Consider the following 19,171-nt stretch of genomic DNA (forward strand, 5'->3'; position numbering starts at 1 on the left):
CTTTAAGGATTCTTCCCTATTAGGGAAACTGGACCTTTGACCTTGGGCGCATAGAGCCTCCTATAAGACTTTGGCGCTTTAAATCCAAAATTGCTTGTGCCCCTCTTCTATTTCACCATCCTGCAGGGAACTCCTATTTTGTTCAAGTGCGTAATTACAGCTAGCGCGCCAGCAGGCAGACATCGAGAGACAGCTCCGCCGGTAATCAAGGCAATCGGAGCTTGCGGACCGGCAGCCAATCAGCAGTGGCGGCTCCTGATTTGCTGCCGGTCTGCGAGCTCCGATTGGCACATGACCGGCTCCAGATTCAAATTGGGCCGGTGCTATCTGCCGCTGCGCCAACTGTAATTCGCTGGCGACCTGGCATCGAATCCACATATGCTGGCTGCTAATGGCACACAGTGGGAGGTGAGAGGCTGCTGGAGGTGAGTTGATGGGGGGGCATAATGTGTAACGGGCATTACTGTGTGGCATAATGTGTAAGGGGCCACTACTATTGTGTGGAATAATGTGTTATATGGGGTACTAATACTATATGGCATAATCTGTAAAGGGCATTACTGTGTGGCATAATGTATAAGGGGCACTACTACTGCGTGGCATAATGTGTATAAGGGGTACTACTGTGTGGCATGACTAGAATGGACTCTGTATGGGGGCAAATGTATGTGTTTCGTTTTTACCTGGGGGGGGGCCTTTTTAAGAGGGCTGACTTATATATAGTAATTTTAAAAAGTACTAACTCTGGATTTAATATGAATTTTCATGAGTCGTACAGGTTGAAACTTGCTCAGACTGTAAAAGGATACTTTTGTAGCTTTCACTCAGGATTTTGTCAGACTGCCAATTTCCACTTGAGTCGGCCCCGGAACCTGTGTAATGTAATAGTGTCTCCGTTTTTAGGGATTGTGTGGCCCTGACAAAGTACATGCCTAGGCAAAAACCTAATCCTGGTCAAACTACACCACCATGCCAAGTTTGGTGGAGCTAGGTCCAAAACTCTGGCCATGCATAAAGGACAAACAGACAGACGTTTTCTCGCTTGTTGTATAGATTTGGTCCGTTTTTTTTTTTTTTTTTCTTGAACTTTTTTCTCTCTGGTTTAGACCTATAGGGCATGCAGACCCCTGCAGGATGGGGGTATAAGAGGGGGGAGCACAAACAATATTTGTATATGTTTTAAGGTGCCAAAATCCTTTTGGAGGCTCTAGATCCCCCATGGTCCAGTGTACCCCAATGGTAAGGATTTAGCGCTAGTATATCTAAGTATTATAAACTCATGATGCAGTAGTTTCTTCCCCCTGCACTTACACACGCTACATATAAAAATATATATATTATTATTATTATTATTATTTATTTTTTCTTTATTTTTTTTTTTCTTTTACTATTTAGAATGAAACGCGAAACGTAACACCATTATCCAATCCAGAGGAAGTGAAAGTAGAAGAGACCTATGAGATGGGGGAGCAGCAGTGTGTGGATGAAGACCTACCTACACATATCGCCACAGGTAATTAAATACAGTTCTTGTTGCGTCTCTACAAGTCAGTTTCCCCCTTAAGCCCATTAGGTTGTTAGAGTAGACCCTTTCTTCCCAATAATTGCTTTTGCCTCCATTTGATTATTTGAGGCGATTTGATTTAAGGAGCCTCCCATAAAATCTTAAGCTGGGTACACACTTATCGATGTGTACCCAGACAATATGTTAGCCCGACTGGCCGACATATCTTACTACGGGTACACATTGAGCGATGTAATGAACGATGGAATGATCCCTTGTTTCATCTTTCATTACCTGCAACAGCGACGCATGCGATATTGTCCGTGCAGCACGGCAGACCAGACGATATCGCATGTGACCGTGGGAGTGTTCAGACAGTCCGTACACTTTGCGATCCGCACGATCTGTAGTTCCGATCTGCATCGGAACACTAGATCGTTCGTTTTCGGTGAATCGCATAGTGTGTGCCAAGCTTTGCACATAAAACCCACTCCCTCGCCAACTGTAATTGAATGTTGGGGATCTCTGATTTGGAACCCCAGCAGTATGGCTGATACCCAATCTTAGCATCACATACCCTGTGTGTTAAGCCTTAGGAGTCTATATAATAACCATCATTCGAATGGCTGACTCAATGTGGAAGTACTCAGCTGACTGTGGCCTATTAGCAGTGATATTATGTACATTTACATTTTGTCTTTGGTATCAGTTGACTGAGATCAGAGACACTGATGCCTCTTGAAAGCCTGTAGAGAGCGCCAAGCAGAAGCGCTGCCAGGGTGGTGAGAGCATGGTGCTGGGCATATTGTAAATGAAGGTTAGACGTGCTTTGCATCCCCTCTCGCCAATACTATTGTGAATATCTCATGCTGTGCATTATCTGTGATGTATAACAATGTATGTATGTTAAATTGTGGTGTCTTGCTGTTCTTATGACACTTTATCCTATGAGAGCTGCTGTATGTACCCTTGGGCTGTTTAGGGAAACCATTCTCCAGGAGAAGTTGCACTGGCTTCTAGCTAAAGACTTTGCAGGAGTTCCTCCACTAGGGCCATGCTTTATGGCCTTTTGATCTTTATCCGGATCAGGTAAACTGGCTGGAGCAGAACCCTGCATGGTGCGTTTTGCAACCCCAAGGACTTGGAGGAGACCTCCATCTATTAGGGTGGCCACTCTTTATTATACAGGTGCCCAGCCCAGCCCCACCATTGGACCTAAGAGCTCTCTGGACTATGTGATTAAGGGTTATACTTCCTGTTGAACTGGCATGGGTCATGCTAATGATTGGATCTGCTAAGGCTCCGTGGAACTTGCTAGTTTGTGGACCTGTCTAAAGCAGGAGGACATTGAAATTGGTCCCTGTCCCGGCATCAGAGAGATGAACGCTGCATGGCTTGGTGACTGATTGCACTACAGAGGATATGGTCATTAGAGCCTTTTTTAGACTATGGTAGGTTAGTCCAGTAAGCTCTGAATCTCCTGTTGGTTATCAGCTATATGGATGTATAGGTTTGTAAGTCCATACATTCTGTTTTTTAAATTAAAGTTGTGTTAGTATGTTTTATCTTTGCCGAATTGATTCCGAACCCGCGGATGTACCAGGTATTTTTTGGATAGCACATACGGCTGCTTCGGGCAGACCAGCTAGACTGTTTGGGTGAAAGAGCTAACCATAAGCTCTGTATCCTCACAGGAATTACCACTTAAGATCCTCTTAAAGACTTTCCACTGCAGCTATGCTAGAATTTAAGGTTGAATTGTGCAGTTGCTTCTCTTTCCATTACATAGCTGAAACCATGCCTTTGGAACACTGCCGGTTAGGCTTTCTGTAACATCACTGCCCCTGCTTTGAATCCACAAATCTGTACAGATCATTTCTTATACATTGGAACAAGCTCTGGAGTTGCACTGCTGGAAGATAGAGAAGTGCTATCCTCCTAAGTATTGGTTGTCTTCCTTGAGGGATAGTGCAAGGACATAGTCTACTGAACAGATTTAGAGGAGCATAAAAAAAATATTTAGCTAACTAATACAGGTTTTTCGTAGATGTTGATGCCAAAAGATAGCATTTCTTACATTTGTAACACGGGGTATAGAAATGAGAACTCGACGGGTAGGTACTTGGTAAAGCAGTGGCTTTTAATGGCAGCAAACACTTCACCTTAGCATACGCCGTGTTCTCGACAGAATTTTTTTCCAGCCGGGTGGGGGCCTTCGCAATTATGCACGGGCCGGGAAAAGGGGTATCTACCTTACCATTCCAGGTCTCAGGCTGCTCCCCCACTGGCTCTCAGTCAGAAGTGCCCATTATGCAGTGCCCCCTGTATTTCTGCCCTTTATACAGTGCCCACTGTAGTTTTCCCCTTTATGCATTGCCCCCCTGTAGTTTTGCTTTGCCCTTATGCAGTACCCCCAGGCTTAAATAGTGCCCCTTAGGCAGTGCCCCCAGACTGGTCCCAGCCCAGAACTTACCTTAACTAGCTCGCCGCTCCCACTCCCGCTGCCTCGCTCTGACTGGATCTAACTAGATCCATCAGGCGCGCGGGGCAGGCTCCTCACGCTGACGTCACCCACGCCCTGCATCACTGGGAATGCTTGCCTCTGAAGCGATCGGAGGTTTCTTTAGCCTCCGGTCACTTCAGAGGCCAGCGTTCCACAGCAGGGGTCGACGGGGGAAAGTACCGGGCGGTAAACTGTTTCTGCTGGGCGATGCGCCTGCAGAAAACAGCCTGGGGAGAACACTGATATGTGAGCATAGGCCTGGATAGGCACATGGCAGAAAATAAGCAAATAAACATAAAGGTAAATGTCCCAGCACTCCATGTGCTTAACAGTCAGCAGTGCCAGGTCCTGGCACCCTAATGCTAACCACCACCCCCGCCTATCGCCTGGCCAGCTTGTCCGGCATCAGGAGGAAGGAGCATCAGGTCTGTGGGAGTTTTAAACCCTTCCTGTGCTCCAGTGATTATTACAGCTGGGTCTGTGTAAATGTGAAAACCTGCACTGCTAATGCAGAACGCACATGTTCCACTCCAGTCTCCCTTAGAGCGGGCTGATCCCACCAGAATGTGGTCACTTCAGGTGAGAGTCAACCCCTCTCACCACACATTTTAATTTTATAATTTGCCAGTTGCTGACTAAACCTAACTCTGATTTAGTTATGTGATTTACTTAAATATAAAAGCGCTTTTGTTTAGCACAGAATCGCAGTGTCGCCTCTGGCGGGACCTGTTGTTACCAGGGTTGTAGGTGAAGAGCTTGTAAAAGAAACCATGCAAACTGTGCACCTGTGACTGCAACATGGGATTCACAAGATGGCTGCCAGAGGAAATCGCAGTGCCGCCTCTGGCGTTGTTACCAGGGTTGTAGGTGAAGAGCTTGTAAAGGAAACCATGCAGACTGTGCTTCTGTGACTGCAACATGGGATTCACAAGATGGCTGCCAGAGAAATGAAATTCTTTCATTCCCAAATTAGATTCCCACAGGCAGGAGAACTTTAAATACAGATGTGTCCTCATACACTATTGCTGCAGTCGCACCAAACAGCCCTTTTTGGCGCCCGCCAGGTCCCGCCTGTCTCGACTTGCTTCTCTTCCGGCCAAAAGTGTGTCTTAGTAGCATCACATTGCAACTAAGTTGCACCATGAGACTGCGCTGGTATATCTGTGCGCGACTGAGCCTGTATATGATATACTACAATGCAACGGTCGCGGCTTTTTTCCACGCCAAGGTTTTTTCCATGCAACGGTCGCGGCTTTTTTCCACGCTTTGCTTAGTATACAGACTGTCACACAAATATTCAAGTGTTGCATATGAAATTGATTTAGTGCGGTTTCCTTCATCAGTTTGCGACTAAAGCCCGTATTCAATTTGAGCGGACCCACAATACTTTTTCGCCTCCCGGACTTTTCGCCTACATTGCGTATTTTGCAGGTGGAAAAGTATTGCCCGCGTATTGCAGTATTCAATTTGAAAGTAGGCGAAAACGGGATCCGGCGAAACTTAAACAAGCGGAAAGTACTGACAGATTTGGGGAAATCAGCCAGACACCCCCCAAAAGATGCTCTGACATGGGGGTCAGCTATGGTTCCCCCCGATTTGGCTTGCTGAAGGCATTTGGTGTCTTTAAACGGGCTCAATAGCTGCTAAATAGCGTTTTTGTATACGTGGTGCAGAATAGCATTCAGGAGTATTTTTTGGCAGAAAATAACGTATCCCAGCAAATTTGGGGTACTTGAAAAAAGGGGGTCAGCATCTTTAAAAGTTGTTATAGTGAAGTTTAAAAAATCATGAAATATCCACCTTTCGCAAGCCCCTGCAATGAAAAAAACACTTGGGGCATACTTGGGGACCCCCCCAGAGTCAAGTTCGCTAGTTTTTAACTTTGTCCCCAACATTTATTTTTTTTTCGCCCCCAAATTCAAAGTGATTTTTTGGGGGTGTTCTTAAGTCTTTTTTTTTTTTTTTTTAATTGACACATATTACCTTTTGGGGACTGTCTGAAGGCTGCACGGGGGTTCCCGCAACGTTGCACCCCAAAACCCCAATTCTGCACTTTTTTCCGCCTGCTGTTCATAGGCGAATCAAATAAAATCAAAACAGGCGAAAATGACATCATCGGCGAAAAGTTTCCACCAAAAACATGCAAAAACGGCTTTTCGCCTCAAATTGAATACGGGCCTAAGACGCATTTACAGGCAAAAAAAAATTCTAGAGAGACTCTGCGCAAGCAGAGCTGCACGAGACATGGCTGCTCACTCGCGGTAGGTGTCTCGTGCCACATGGAGTATTAACGCTATATTTATGAGGGCACATCTGTAGCTGGTTACCCCGTTATGTTATAACTATGTATACTCTATATCACTGCTCTCTACAGCATTGTTGAACATTCAAGCTCAATATAAATAAATGTTATTATAATAGCAATGCTCAGGCCACTAATATTCACATCCTCTACTAAATCCTATATAAACATCGTATTCAGTGTCTGTGTGGTTCTTACAGATGGATCTAGTAAGAGACCAGAGAGATGTCCCAGCAATCCTTCTACTGCACAGGATGGTACAGAGGAAGATCACCGTATTGAGCAGGATTATCGGGTAGGTGGGATCAGGTCTTCCGATGAATGTGGAAAGCGAGAGGGGGCTTTGATGTGTAAGGTTCATTTAACAATCTAAAATGTAAGGTTGTTTTTAATGATATAGTGCCAGCATATTCCTTTTTTTGTTGTGTTTGGAATTCTTTGATCACATTTTGTTCTTCTGTAGTGTGATGATCTGGCTGATTTGACAATCGAAGTTGAATCTTCTGGAGATGAAGATGAGACTGAAGAAGAAATGTCTGACTGGGATGAGATAGACTGCGAGGAAGATGACATTCCTACAGATAGGGTCACAAGTGAGTAACAACACTACTATAAAATAAGCAGTAAAGGTACTAACCTTGCTGTATAGAGGATATCCATGCTTGACCACAGGTGACTTAATTAGTACCTCCAGTCAATTTGATTAACCACCTGTGCTCAACCATGGATATTTCTAAAACCTGAACTGTTGGGGAGCCTTGGGGACCGCGTTTGAGAAGCTCTGTCCTATGGATTCCAGTAGTGGACTCCCTTCTTCTCATGAACTTTTTCCTCAGCATGCAACAGACTCTATATTGCAGTTATTCAGGAGTGTTCCTGGGTCCATACCTTAGAAAAAGGTTACTCCAGAGTGTCTTCCTCACTGTATAAGTTCTTGGTGACCTAGTCAGCCAGCAGTTCTCGTAAGCGTTAGTGTTCTGCTCGGGTCCATCCATGATTTGGAATCATCCTCGATGGAGGAATGTGATATTCCTGGGGACTCAGAATATGAGGATAGGGGAGATTGACTCCTCAAGCAAACAGGGAGATGAAAAGTTAGTGTTGTCAATCTGACAAACTCCGTATTCAGGATCCAGTGTAACCAGAGGTTTCTGTTGCATCCTTATTAAAAAGGAAATATAAGCTGTCTTTCTATAATCCCCTCAGTTGATGAAAATTTTGGAGGCCTGGCAGAAACCGGATAGGTTTCAGGTGCCCCTTCTCAGAAGATGGCTTGAGCAACTGTAGAGAACCCACCTACAAAGACACTCCAATAACTTGCCCATGAAACGGCCTTTTTATGCATTCACTTCAAGCCACCGTCCAGAATGCCCATGGTTTTGCACCGTCTGTGCTAATGCCAGCGATTCCGTACACAACAGCGGTCTCTGCAACCATCTGCATTGTGTACACCTCTGAAAAAAAATTATAAGCTCCCACTTGGCCGTCAAAGTCATGGGATAATGAGCATTGAGGGGTTTGTTACCCATTGTCAATTACTGACTGTATTAGTTTATCTCACTCACAATGACCCACATGCAAACACCTGTAATTTGCAGTACCTGCACAATTTTGACGCAATAGATCTGCTATATTTATAGCAGCAATCAATTTTAAGGCCAAACTAACCTGTTTTGGCCTTTTAAACTATTTGGTATTTGCCTTTGCCCACGTTGTAGAATGGGCAGGCCATCATTGCCAATAATCACAGAAACTGAACCCCCGTTTACAAATGTAATCAGTGTCATAATTCACATGCAGGATGGAGTGCGAATAAATCTGAGATTGTCCCGGTGATCGTGGAAGTTGTTGAACCCTGTAAAAAGAGTCCCCAGCAGTCGGAGGTGAAGGAAGAAGAGGTTCGTAGAAGCAACAAAACAGGTTGGTAAGAGTGCGGTGCTGCTTCCTTTGTTTCCCTGATTGGCAGCTCTCATCTTCCTGGGCTCAGGTGCTGGCGATCACTCTGCAGTAGCCCTTGCTGGTGGCAATTCCATGATATCCAGATCCACTTGAGTATATGTAACTTCCTACTGAGCCTCCTTTCCCAGCTCTGCTACAGGATCTCCCAATGGTGATTCATGCTCCCTGCTCAGACCTCCCCAGTTATAGCAGCTTTTGAGCACATATGACTAGACCCATCGGGATGCTTGTGAATATAATGGGAATATTTAACCTTTAATCATAGGGATACTGTCGCTTTTTCTCCTTAATTTGCAGTGACCACTTGTAAATGTCTCCAGTAAGCTGCAAAGTTGAGGAGACTCTTGTATAACATACCATGTGTCTGGTCTATGGATCAGATAGCTGGCTTACAGCTCCTTTGGATTCAAACTATTCCTGGCAAGACAAATCCGGAGACGTGTAAATATTATGGGAATAATAGGCGATTGGGAGAATATACCTGAAATATTACAGTATATACTAGCTGAAGTGCTCGATGTTGCCCGGGTTGAAGTTATTACTATTATAGTTTTATTATGTGATATCATCCAAATCCATCCAGTGGAAGGGCCAGAACAGGCTCCCTGGGTCAAAGTTCTGCCCAGCGTACACCAACGGGAGGTCCGACTCGGACCCTAACCCCCCTAAAACCTGTCCAGGATCCAACTGGACCACCTCGCATTGGTTTCAGGGCCATAACTAGGGTAGTGTGACCAGTGCCATGGCACAGGGCACCGCAGGACAGGGGGCGCTGTTTGGACCTGTCAATTTTCGTTTTTTTATCATTCTTACTTGTAGCTTCCTCTTCTTTTATCCCCAGCATCTCCTGGCCTCCCCTATCTCTTCCCTGGCCTTCCCCATGAGGCCATCGCCCTTTTTCAGGTTCACTATCTTATGTCCCTATTTAAAAAATGAAGGGGGGGGGGGCGCCAATGGTCTCTGACACAGGGCACCAAAAAGTCTAGTTACGGCTCTGGTTAGTTTATCCCATTTGGTTCCGGGGGGTCCTAATGCATAACCACACAGGCCAACAAACAGACCAATGAATCTTATATATAAGATATTAGACCTATAACTATATTCCAAATCTGTAAAAATGTCTTTATTTTGCCTATGTATCTAAATACATATTTTGCTTAAGAATATGAAGAATCCTCTTTCAATTGTGCACAGGCCAAGATGTGTACCTCATTTTTGTCTGGGATTGGACCTGCAAGGTCTTCATTTATAAACCAAACAAAGTTACCTATAAACTTGCTTTGGTTCCTCTTAAGGGGCAAATCCATTCAGACTCAATCGGACAATGCCATAGCTGTGACCTACATAAACACCTGTTGCTTTTAAGCGATGAATAAAACGGGCCAATATAAATTGTCTCATCAATATCAGCGGTTTCTACTACAGGATCCATAGGCTCCACAGGGAGACCTTGGGGTATAGGTAATGGAGTCATTTGGGCACCACGCAGTTAAAATTTTCTCCCAGGATGCACAGTCTCCCCCTATACTCCGCCCCTGGGCCAGAGGCACCTCAGTTTCTTTGGGTGCCCAGCCGGAGTCTGTTCATTGATAAAAGCAGCGGGGCTGTGCTAGCCCTGGAAGATTTTTCAAGCAAGAAGTCTCTTCAGTTCTTCAGAGCGGACAGTCCAGGGGATGTCCGCGCTGCTGTTCCGTCACCCCGCCAACGCTGGTACTGATTTGGGGATCTCGGCGGAACTCCGGGGTCTTGGCTAGCAGGGGACCCTGCGAGGATCCCTGGACTGCAGCCGGGCGCTACGGGGAGCAGGTAAGCGGCGGTGACCCGTTGAGCAGCAGTCTTTTCCTCCGAGGCTTGGGGGGACTCCCCGGGGATGGTGGAGACCTGCGCTTGCACTAGACCACCAGGGACACACGCTGGTTCTGTCTGTGCGCGAACCAGCGTCCTGGGGGTTAATCGCCGGCCAGGGGAGACTGCCTTCCCTGTTCAACAGCCGGCTCCTCCCCTCTTCTCAGCGCGCCTTTCCACTGCGGTCTGGCTGGGCTGAGGCAGCGCTACTCCTCCGGATACGCCCCCTCTGAACTCTCTGGCGGCCATTTTCTCAGGCTAGTCGCAGATCTTTCTGGAAGTGCGGAGTCCGGGTCCCCCTGCATACCTCTCCCCTATCATGGTCAGTGTATGTAGCACTATAGCCTACCAGACGCTGTGTCTGTGTAGTTGAATGGTAGTGCCATTTGTGCAGGTGTTTTTCTGCATTGAATGTGACCTAGCGCTGTCTGTCTGTATTCTTTTCCAGAAATCTGTCAATATTACTTTCCCTGTATATTTTTTCCTCACTGAGCCCTTACAGTACAGGTGCTGTCAGGGTCTGTATTAAGTCTCTTAGTTAATTCTACCTGTGTGGTGGGTCACATATAAGTGTGCATGCTACCCCCTCTACATTATGTCAGGTAGTGATGATAATGTGTAGAACTATGCTCCTGGCCTGCAGTCATGCCAAAATTGTGCTGCAGGGTTAGGTGAGGGAGATCTACTACGTGAGGGTTTTTGTGTGAGATGTTATGCTTCTCCAGGCCCCTCTGCCGTCTCAGCCACCTCACAGGAGCCCCCCTGGGCGTGCTTTGCTCAGGCATTGACTGCCATTGCGGGATGTTTGGCAGTACCCCCAATGTTTCCCCCGCTGGGGTTCCCACAGCAGGCGGTTGTACCCTCCCAGAGCCTGCCTCAGCAGGCTGAACCCATACAGGTGGTTTCTGATCCTCCATGGGTGCATACATTCTCTACTACGGTGCAGAACCTGACGGATGTGCTGCAGGGCAATGCACTCTTTAGACCGGCTAAAAGACCATTGCCGTCATCTCGGTATACCAATTTATTGACGATGTCATGACGTCTGATGACGGGGAGCTTCCAGATATGTCTGACTCCGAGCCCTCTACACGAGAGGTGGAGCCTAAGTCTAACATTTGTATTCCGGGTCTGATACGGGCTGTCCGTTCGGCCTTGGTCATAGAGGAGGTTCGAACCGCCAGCTCCCAAGTCCAGACATCCCTATTTCAAGGACATAAAGTTTATTGCTGCCATATTTCCTTTATCTGATCAGCTGATTGACCACCTGGAGGTGGCATGGAAATCACCTGGAAAGCGTTACCAGCCTCAAAGAAGCTTGGCTTATGCGTATCCCTTTGCTGAGGATTATATTACCAAGTGGGAAACTTCCCCGGTGGTGAATTCCTTAAAGGATACTACGGATTGGAAAGTGGAGGTTTGTTTGAAGTCCATATATTCTTTCTCAGGGGCAGCTGCCAGGCCAGCCATGGCTATCTGCTGGGTAGCCAGAGCTATGGAGTTCTGGGCAGACTCTCTTGAAAGGTCCTTTTCTTCGGATGCTACCAGCTACTGGGATCCATGGTATCGACTTTTGACATAGTGGAATATGCCCAGTTTCATTCCCGGCCTCTGCAGAAATTGATCCTCTCCAGATGAGACGGGTTGCCCAATCGGATAAAGACACAAACGATGGTGCTCTCTCCTGAGGTGCGTTTGTCTCTTGTTTGATGGCTGCAGACAAGTTGCCTCACCAAGGGGCACCCCTTTTGGATTCCGGACTGGGTCCTCCTGACTACGGACGCCAGTCTTCGGGGTTGGGACGCAGTGACGGTGGACAGCAGAGGAGTCTGCCCTGCCAATCAACATATTGGCACTTCGGGCGCTCTTCAGGGCCCTGGAACGAGCCAGACTCCTACCTCACGGAAAGCCGTGCAAGTTAATTCAGACAACGCCATGACTGTGGCTTACATCAACCATCAAGAAGGAACTCAAAGTCAGGCGGCAATGACAGAGGTGTCCGGCATTCTGACATGGGCGGAAGGCCATCTCCCAGCGATATCGGCAGTGTTCATACCGGGAGTTCTCAATTCGGAAGCGGACTTCCTCAGCCATCACGACATGCATTCAGGGGAATGGTCTCTTCACCAAGAGTTGTTGTAGCTCCTAGTGGGCAAGTGGGGCCTTCCAGACGTGGACCTCATGGCCTCCTGACACAATCACAAACTGCCAGTGTACGGGTCCAGAACAAGAGACGCCAAGGCTCTCCTGGTAGACTCTCTTGTCAGTCAGATGAACCTTCCAGTTTGCGTACCTATTTCCTCCAGTTGCCCTTCTTCCTCGAGTAATTCAGAAGTTCAAACAAGGAGGCACTGTTGTGCTGGTGGCTCCAGCGTGGCCCAGACGTCGCTGGTACTCAGGTCTTCAGATTCTCTCCATAGACACTCCATTGCTGTTGCCTCAACGTCCGCACCTGTTTTCTCAAGGTCCTTGCCTCTATCCGGACCTGCGTCGTCTGACGGCGTGGCTCTTGAGACATCCCTCCTAAGGTCTAAGGGTTTTTCTGGCTCTGTGGTTAACACCATGCTTGGAGCACGTAAACCAGCCTCTGCCAGGATTTACCACAGGATGTGGCATATTTACTTTCTATGTTGTCGTCCCAAGGTTTACGATCCCCAGGTGTTCCAGATATCCGGAGTTTTGTCTTTCCTGCAGGCGGGTTTGGACCTTGGTCTCCGCCTTGCCTCACTGAAGGTGCATGTCTCTGCCCTTTCAGTTTGGTTCCAGCGAAGGATTGCTGTTCTTCCTGTTATTCACATTATCCTCCAGGGTGTCCTTCGCATTCTTTGTCCCTCTTGTGGCGCCTTGGGATTTGGCTGTTGTCCTTGGGGCCCTCAATTTGAACCCCTGGATCTCAAATGGCTTACAGCTAAGACTGTTTGTTTTTCTTTTGGCTATAGCTTCCGCTAGAAGAGTGTCAGACTTGGGGGCTCTTTCTTGTCGTTACCCATTTCTGTTTTTTCACCAGGACAGGGCAGTGCTTCGGACCCTGGGTTCCTTTCTAAGGTGGTTTCTAGTTTCCACATTAATGAGGAAATGATTGTACTGGCCTTTAATTCTTCAGACCTCTCGGCAGGTGAGGCCTCTTTGGATGTGTTACGTGCCCTCACGCATTATGTGAACCGTACCAGTTCCCTTCGGAAGTCAGACTCCTTGTTTGTACTCTAGCCAATAGTCTAGGCCAGCCAATAAGCAAACTTTGGCTAGGTGGATTCGCATGACGATCTCTGAGGCTTACACTTCTGAGGGCCTTCCAGTACCGCCCTCTGTTGCTGCTCATTCTACTCTGTCTGTGGGTCATTCGTGGGCAGCTCACCGTGGCACCTTGGCTGTTCAGCTTTGCAAGGCGGCCATGTGGTCTTCTGTCCAGACCTGTCTGAGGTATTATGCACTTCATACCTTTGCCTCTCTGGATGCTTCCTTTGGGCAGCGGATTCGCCTCTCTGCACAGGAGCATCCCCACCCTTAAAGGGACTGCTTTGGGACATCCCCAAGGTCTCCTTGTGGAGCCTATGGACCCTGCAGTAGAAAATGAGCAATATAAGAACTTACCTTTTGTTATCTCTCTTTCTACGAAGTCCATAGGGTCCACAGGGCACCCACCCTGATGCACCTGTGCTTCAGATGGGCTTCGCTCTGGTCACTGGTTTTCCGTCTCCTTCTGTGTAAGAATGTGATTCTTGAGTGTTCCAGAATTTCTTTTCTCCTCCAGCGGCCTTTGGCTAGCTACGAAACTGAGGTGCCTCTGGCTCGGCGGTGGCGTGTAGGGGGAGACCCAGTGCATCCTGGGAGAAAATTTTAACTGCGTGGTGCCCGAATGACTCCATCACCTATACCCCAAATAGTGTTCCCTCTAGCTCCGGCGGGAGGCAGGGCGCCGGAGCTAGAGAGGGCATGCCCGTGCGCGCGCGACCGAGAAGGGGGCGTGGTCATCGGAAAAGGGGGCGTGTCTATAAGACGCGTCCCCTTTTCGTCACTCTTGGGGGCGTGCCCGGCACTTACCGACACGCCGGGCAGCCCCCAAGCCCTGCAGACAGGGAGAATAGATGCCGGGCGCATGCGCCCGGCGTCTATTCTCCGGCGGTGACCGGGTCACCGCATGTTTCTCCACCCGCGGGACACTGCGTCCCGCGGGTGAGAGTGGCTCCCGCAGGCTGTGAGGGCAGGGCACTTTTTGCCCTCCTCCTGGAGGGCAGGGTGCTTTTTGCCCTCCAGAAGGAGGGCAGGGCGCCGCGCCCCGCTAAAACAGCCTAGCGGGAACGCTACCCAAGGTCTCCCTGTGGACCCTATGGACTTCATAGAAAGAGAGATAACAAAGGTAAATTCTTACCATAGCTCTCATTATTCATCCCATGGGAGGACAATTTCGAAGCTGTCCTCCTGAGCCAGCATGCCATTTATCTGATGGAGGTTGAGCAGTGAGGGAGAAGAAACAATGAGGGAGATATTTTAATCAATGGGAGGCATATGAGACGGGCAATAGGAGAAATATGAGGGCAAGGTTTGTATATGTGTAAAGTAAAATATAATCTATATTCGTGTCAAATGTTATGAATAATTTAATTCAGCTGTGATGCGGCCCACTTGTACTTGTTTGTACCTATTGGAAAGTTTTGTCTTGGAAAGTTTCTAGAGCATGCCACTGGTCTACGTAGGTAGGCTGTCATCATTGCATAAGATAGTTAGCCTCCTTGTTATATATGATGTGCTAAGAGAGTAACTTTATTTTGGCTGCTCTTGGATGCAGGCATTGAGTGTAGTGCATCCTTAGTCAGTGGGACGAAGTCAGGAAATTTGAATGGTGTAGTGCAAAAGAGTTTTGTCATAATGAAATCTGCTGATGTAGGGTCATTGATCTGGCACCAAACCGGCCTTTCCCATACAAGGCTGAGCCAGCGTTGAGTAAGGATAAGCAACAATTATACATTTGTATGGTTGTTACTTTACATTTGTGTTTTGAATGCCCAGGTCATATTTATCAATAATAAGAAAAAAACGAACATCCAGTTGGAAATGTAATTAGTGTCCTAATTCATATACAGGGTGGAGTGCAAAAAAATCTGACATTGTCCCGGTGATTGTAGAAGTTGATGAGCCCTGTGAAAAGAGCCCCCAGCAGTCGGTGGTGAAGGTGGAGGAGGTGGAAGAAGTCCATATAGGCAACAAAATAGGTCAGTAACACTAGAATGTTTGCAGTAGTGCATCGTGGTTGTCTGAGTCTCAGGACACCATAATGTGTTTATATTATGTACATTGGACTTTTTTTGAGCTGTTACCTGAGTATTATTGTTAAGGGATTTTTATTTATTATTTACACAGATTTCAATGTGTTTTGATCATATTGAAGGTATACACCGGTATTTAATTTATGGATGTGTCTCATTGGAAAAGCATTATTTTACACACATTGGTTACCGGATCATCTTCTGTTAGAGGGAAGCGGGCATAATGGTTCATCCTACGCAATGTGCTTTGTGTCCTTCTCTCTGCGCGCGATTGTGCAAATCGGCACTGACACCATTTAACATACAGCATTCTGGGAAAGATTGCGGTCAGCGACACTGCAGAACACTTGTAGGGCGCCTGGCATGTTACACCATTTTATTTGTATATTTATCCAACCGTTCTTTGTGTAGCACACACATTACGCAGCCCTTTACAAAGTTTTTCTTCTTATCAAATAGTCTTTTTTTTTATTTTCACTTTATAAAAAATCGATAAACCAACAGCAAACAAAAGAAGCTGCAACAATATAATAAACATCACATAGAAAAATGTTAGGCAATCACGTACATGTATTAAACAAAAAATCATTGAGGAGTGACTGCAGAGTCGAGAAGCCATAGACAAGGCATCCCAGATGGTCAAATGTGTACCCCATCAGTGGTCAACACAAACACCATAGAGACTGAATGGAGACCTGCACCACCGATCACAAACCTTATGATCTTTTCCTATTGGTATACATATCTTTCTCATGGTCAGCCGTGTCATTGACCAAGCCTGCTATTTATTATAGAGGGACATTCAGGTATAATGACTTTTGCCAGCATGTAAAGACAAATGACATATTTGTACATAATCGCATTAAGAGTTTCTTCAAGTGAAATTCCAAACAGGCAACTTTTCGAACACAAGGGCGGAACAATAGGTGCTGTAATTCTAATATAATTCTAAACCTCCACCCGTAACCCATATACCAAAGGGCAAACCCAGAGCATATGCCAAAAGTCACTCCCAGGTAGCCCGCATTTAGCCCTCTCCCCAATACTATGGGCATGGGAAAACCCTGGCATAGACCTGAATAAGCAAATGTTCAAGTTTATTTAACCCAAAATTTAAACAATTTAAAAGAACAATTCTACAAATACATTGCCATACTGCAATACTATATAATGGGAGCCAATACATTTCACTTACTAATCTCTCTAAGCCAATCGCATAAAGTCCTATGGAACCAGGGTTAACCTCACCCTAATTGTGATGAAGGCAGCATTTCTGCTAAAGGTGTCTACCTGCTAGGTGGACGTAGATTTCCTGGCCTCGCAGCTGCCACGATGGTGACCCTAGCTTGCGACTGCAGCAAGGAGGGGTCTATTTCCTACAGACCCCTCCTGTTGTATTTACATTAAGATAGAATTGCACAGCCGCTTGTGTGCTGCTCTGCTATGAGGCCCCCACAGTTCTGTATCTTCTCTGGATATCCAAATGGTGAATCTTATTTAACAGAGACCGGACAGAAGCTCTGCCCTTCTTATTCCTCATCTCCCTGCAGAACTGGTTCTTATAGTGGATCTCCACAAAGGAGCCTAGGCACTGATGATGTCAGCAGGGTAACCTTCACAGAGGTACCCTTTGCAGTTATTTTATGAGATCCAGACCACTTGGTGCTTCCTGGGAGAGTTGGCCAGACCTCTGCATGCATAGTCCCGGGACATATAGCGGAAATAGCCGGTGCTTAGCGCCTTCTGAATGTGCAGTCCCTTATAGTATAAGCCAGTGTTTCCCAACCTCTGTCCTCAAGGCACACCAACATTCCAGGTTCCTTCTTCAGGGTCCATAGGGCTCCACAGGGAGACATTGGGGTGTAGGTGGGACCTGGAGGACCGGACACCAACAGCAAAGCTTTTCAATCCCAGGATGCTCTGGTCCTTCCCCCCCCCCCCCCCCCCCTATACCCCGCCCACAGCCTGAGGGCACTTCAGTTTCGTTGGTGTCCGGCAGTAGCTGGGCCACCATTATAACAGGGGGTGCCTTATGCATCCCAAGCTCAAATTTTTTATTTTTTTTATTTTATCTTTTTATTTCTATCAGAAGGGTGAGCAGCACCAGACTGTCCTGCGGACATCTGTGCTGCCACCCCATCATCCCTCCGCGGCGCTGTGACTCCAAGCCTGTACTAGGTACGCCCGGCGGGGATCCAAGGGGGACTCTGGCTCGCTCACTACTTCACTAGACCTCCAGGGCATTAACATACTGGCGCAGAGACATATTATTAAGGCCAGGGGACCCGGTGGTTAATGTCAGCCAGGGGATAAGGCGCTCTCCTTGAAGCCGCCTTCCCCAGCTCAGGGCGCCATTCCACTGCGGTCCTGGTGTTCCTTGGGCTGCTCGGCCTTCACCCTACGCCCCCTCAGAGATGTGCAGCAGCCATTTTAGGCAAGCAGTCTCCAGTAATCGCTGGGTCCAGCCTCCCTATATACCTCTCCCATGGGCCAGGTTATACAGCGCTATATCCTACCAGCCACTACGGTCTGTGTAGTTGATAATAGTGTCCATTGCAGATGTGTAATGTTCTATTTTGATTTGTATGTGAAATTGTGCTAGCGCTAATCTCCGTTTTTCTATTCTGTCAGTTATAACTATCCCTTCTACTATACCCTGTCATACTAAGGTATAGAGGGTCATTGTACCTCACACTTGTGAGGGCTATCACATACTTCATACCGCGTTGCACACTACATTGTGCCATATCGAACGCAGTTGCACGCTCCCTGGTGTCATATATAGCTACAGGGGGGCCACCAATAGCGCAGCTGCACACTATGTTGCACATTACCTTGTGATATATTATAAAAAGCACTGTTGCATATTATATTGGGCCATATCACATACTGCAGGGTGTTCACTGAACTGTATCATTACTATGGCTGCCACAGGAAAGAATAACAAACAGCCTCAGGATCCTGCCCCTATTCTGTTGTCCTGTAACTCCTGCTCAGCGGGCTTAGCCCCAGAGGACCTCATCCAGGATGGGCTTTGCACTAACTGCCCCAGGTTCCTCAGCCCCGGTGTCTCTTCCTCAGGACCCACCCTGGGCAGCCTTTTCACAGATGCTGGCAAAAATTACGGAACAGAAAGCGGCCCTCCGCTCCCCCTGTGGGAAGGCCACAGCAGGTACTCCCTGCAAATCCTTTGCCTCCCCTATTGGTAGACATGCTGTCTACCACAGTACAGAGTTTGGCTACTACTTCTACAGCCTTGCAGCAAATGCTACAATGGGAAAAGCCTTTACCTACTAAGCCCTCTAAACATGCCGTTATCCTCCCAGTCCACTCAGTTATCTGATTCTGACATATAATCTGGGGAGGCAGAAGACACAGACCTCTCTCACTCTGACTCCATCTCCGGAGAAAGAAGCCACCCTCTAAACTAGATATACCTGCTCTTGTCAGAGCTGTAAAATCTATTTTACAAATAGAAGAGGTGGATTCTCATGTAACTCGTTTGGTTAAAATGCCACATTACCCATTCATACTGCTAGCTCCTTGAAGGAGACTACAGATAGACGTATAGAAGCTTGTCCTAAATCTATTTACTCTCTTACAGGAGCTATTACTCGTCCTGCTAAGGCTACGGCCTGTGTGGCGAAAGCCATTGAGAGTTGGGCAGAGGCCCTAGAAGAAACGCTTCCCCCTGATGCTTCAAGAGAGCAACTCTCCTATGTATATCAAATTAGGGATACAGCCTCCTACTTAGGTGAGGCAGCTATGGATACGGCTCTCCTGGCCTCCAGGAT

The 19,171-nt window shown here is 47.2% G+C and overlaps 1 protein-coding gene across 8 annotated transcripts in view; it reads left to right on the forward strand.

The window, feature by feature from the left end:
* Positions 1-19,171, forward strand: part of LOC148473261 (uncharacterized) — a 41,116-nt gene that overhangs the window by 12,160 nt on the left and 9,785 nt on the right. For all 8 annotated transcript variants that reach the window (XM_088459874.1, XM_088459879.1, XM_088459873.1 and 5 more), the window contains 5 exons: positions 1,396-1,513; positions 6,510-6,604; positions 6,773-6,902; positions 8,110-8,229; positions 15,195-15,323. In XM_088459874.1, coding sequence (XP_088316000.1) covers positions 1,396-1,513; positions 6,510-6,604; positions 6,773-6,902; positions 8,110-8,229; positions 15,195-15,323 — 592 coding nt within the window. The remainder of the gene's footprint in view (positions 1-1,395; positions 1,514-6,509; positions 6,605-6,772; positions 6,903-8,109; positions 8,230-15,194; positions 15,324-19,171) is intronic.

Source organism: Taudactylus pleione, unplaced genomic scaffold, assembly GCF_031769625.1.
Source record: "Taudactylus pleione unplaced genomic scaffold, aTauple2 ptg000946l, whole genome shotgun sequence".
Classification (NCBI taxonomy): domain Eukaryota; kingdom Metazoa; phylum Chordata; class Amphibia; order Anura; family Myobatrachidae; genus Taudactylus; species Taudactylus pleione.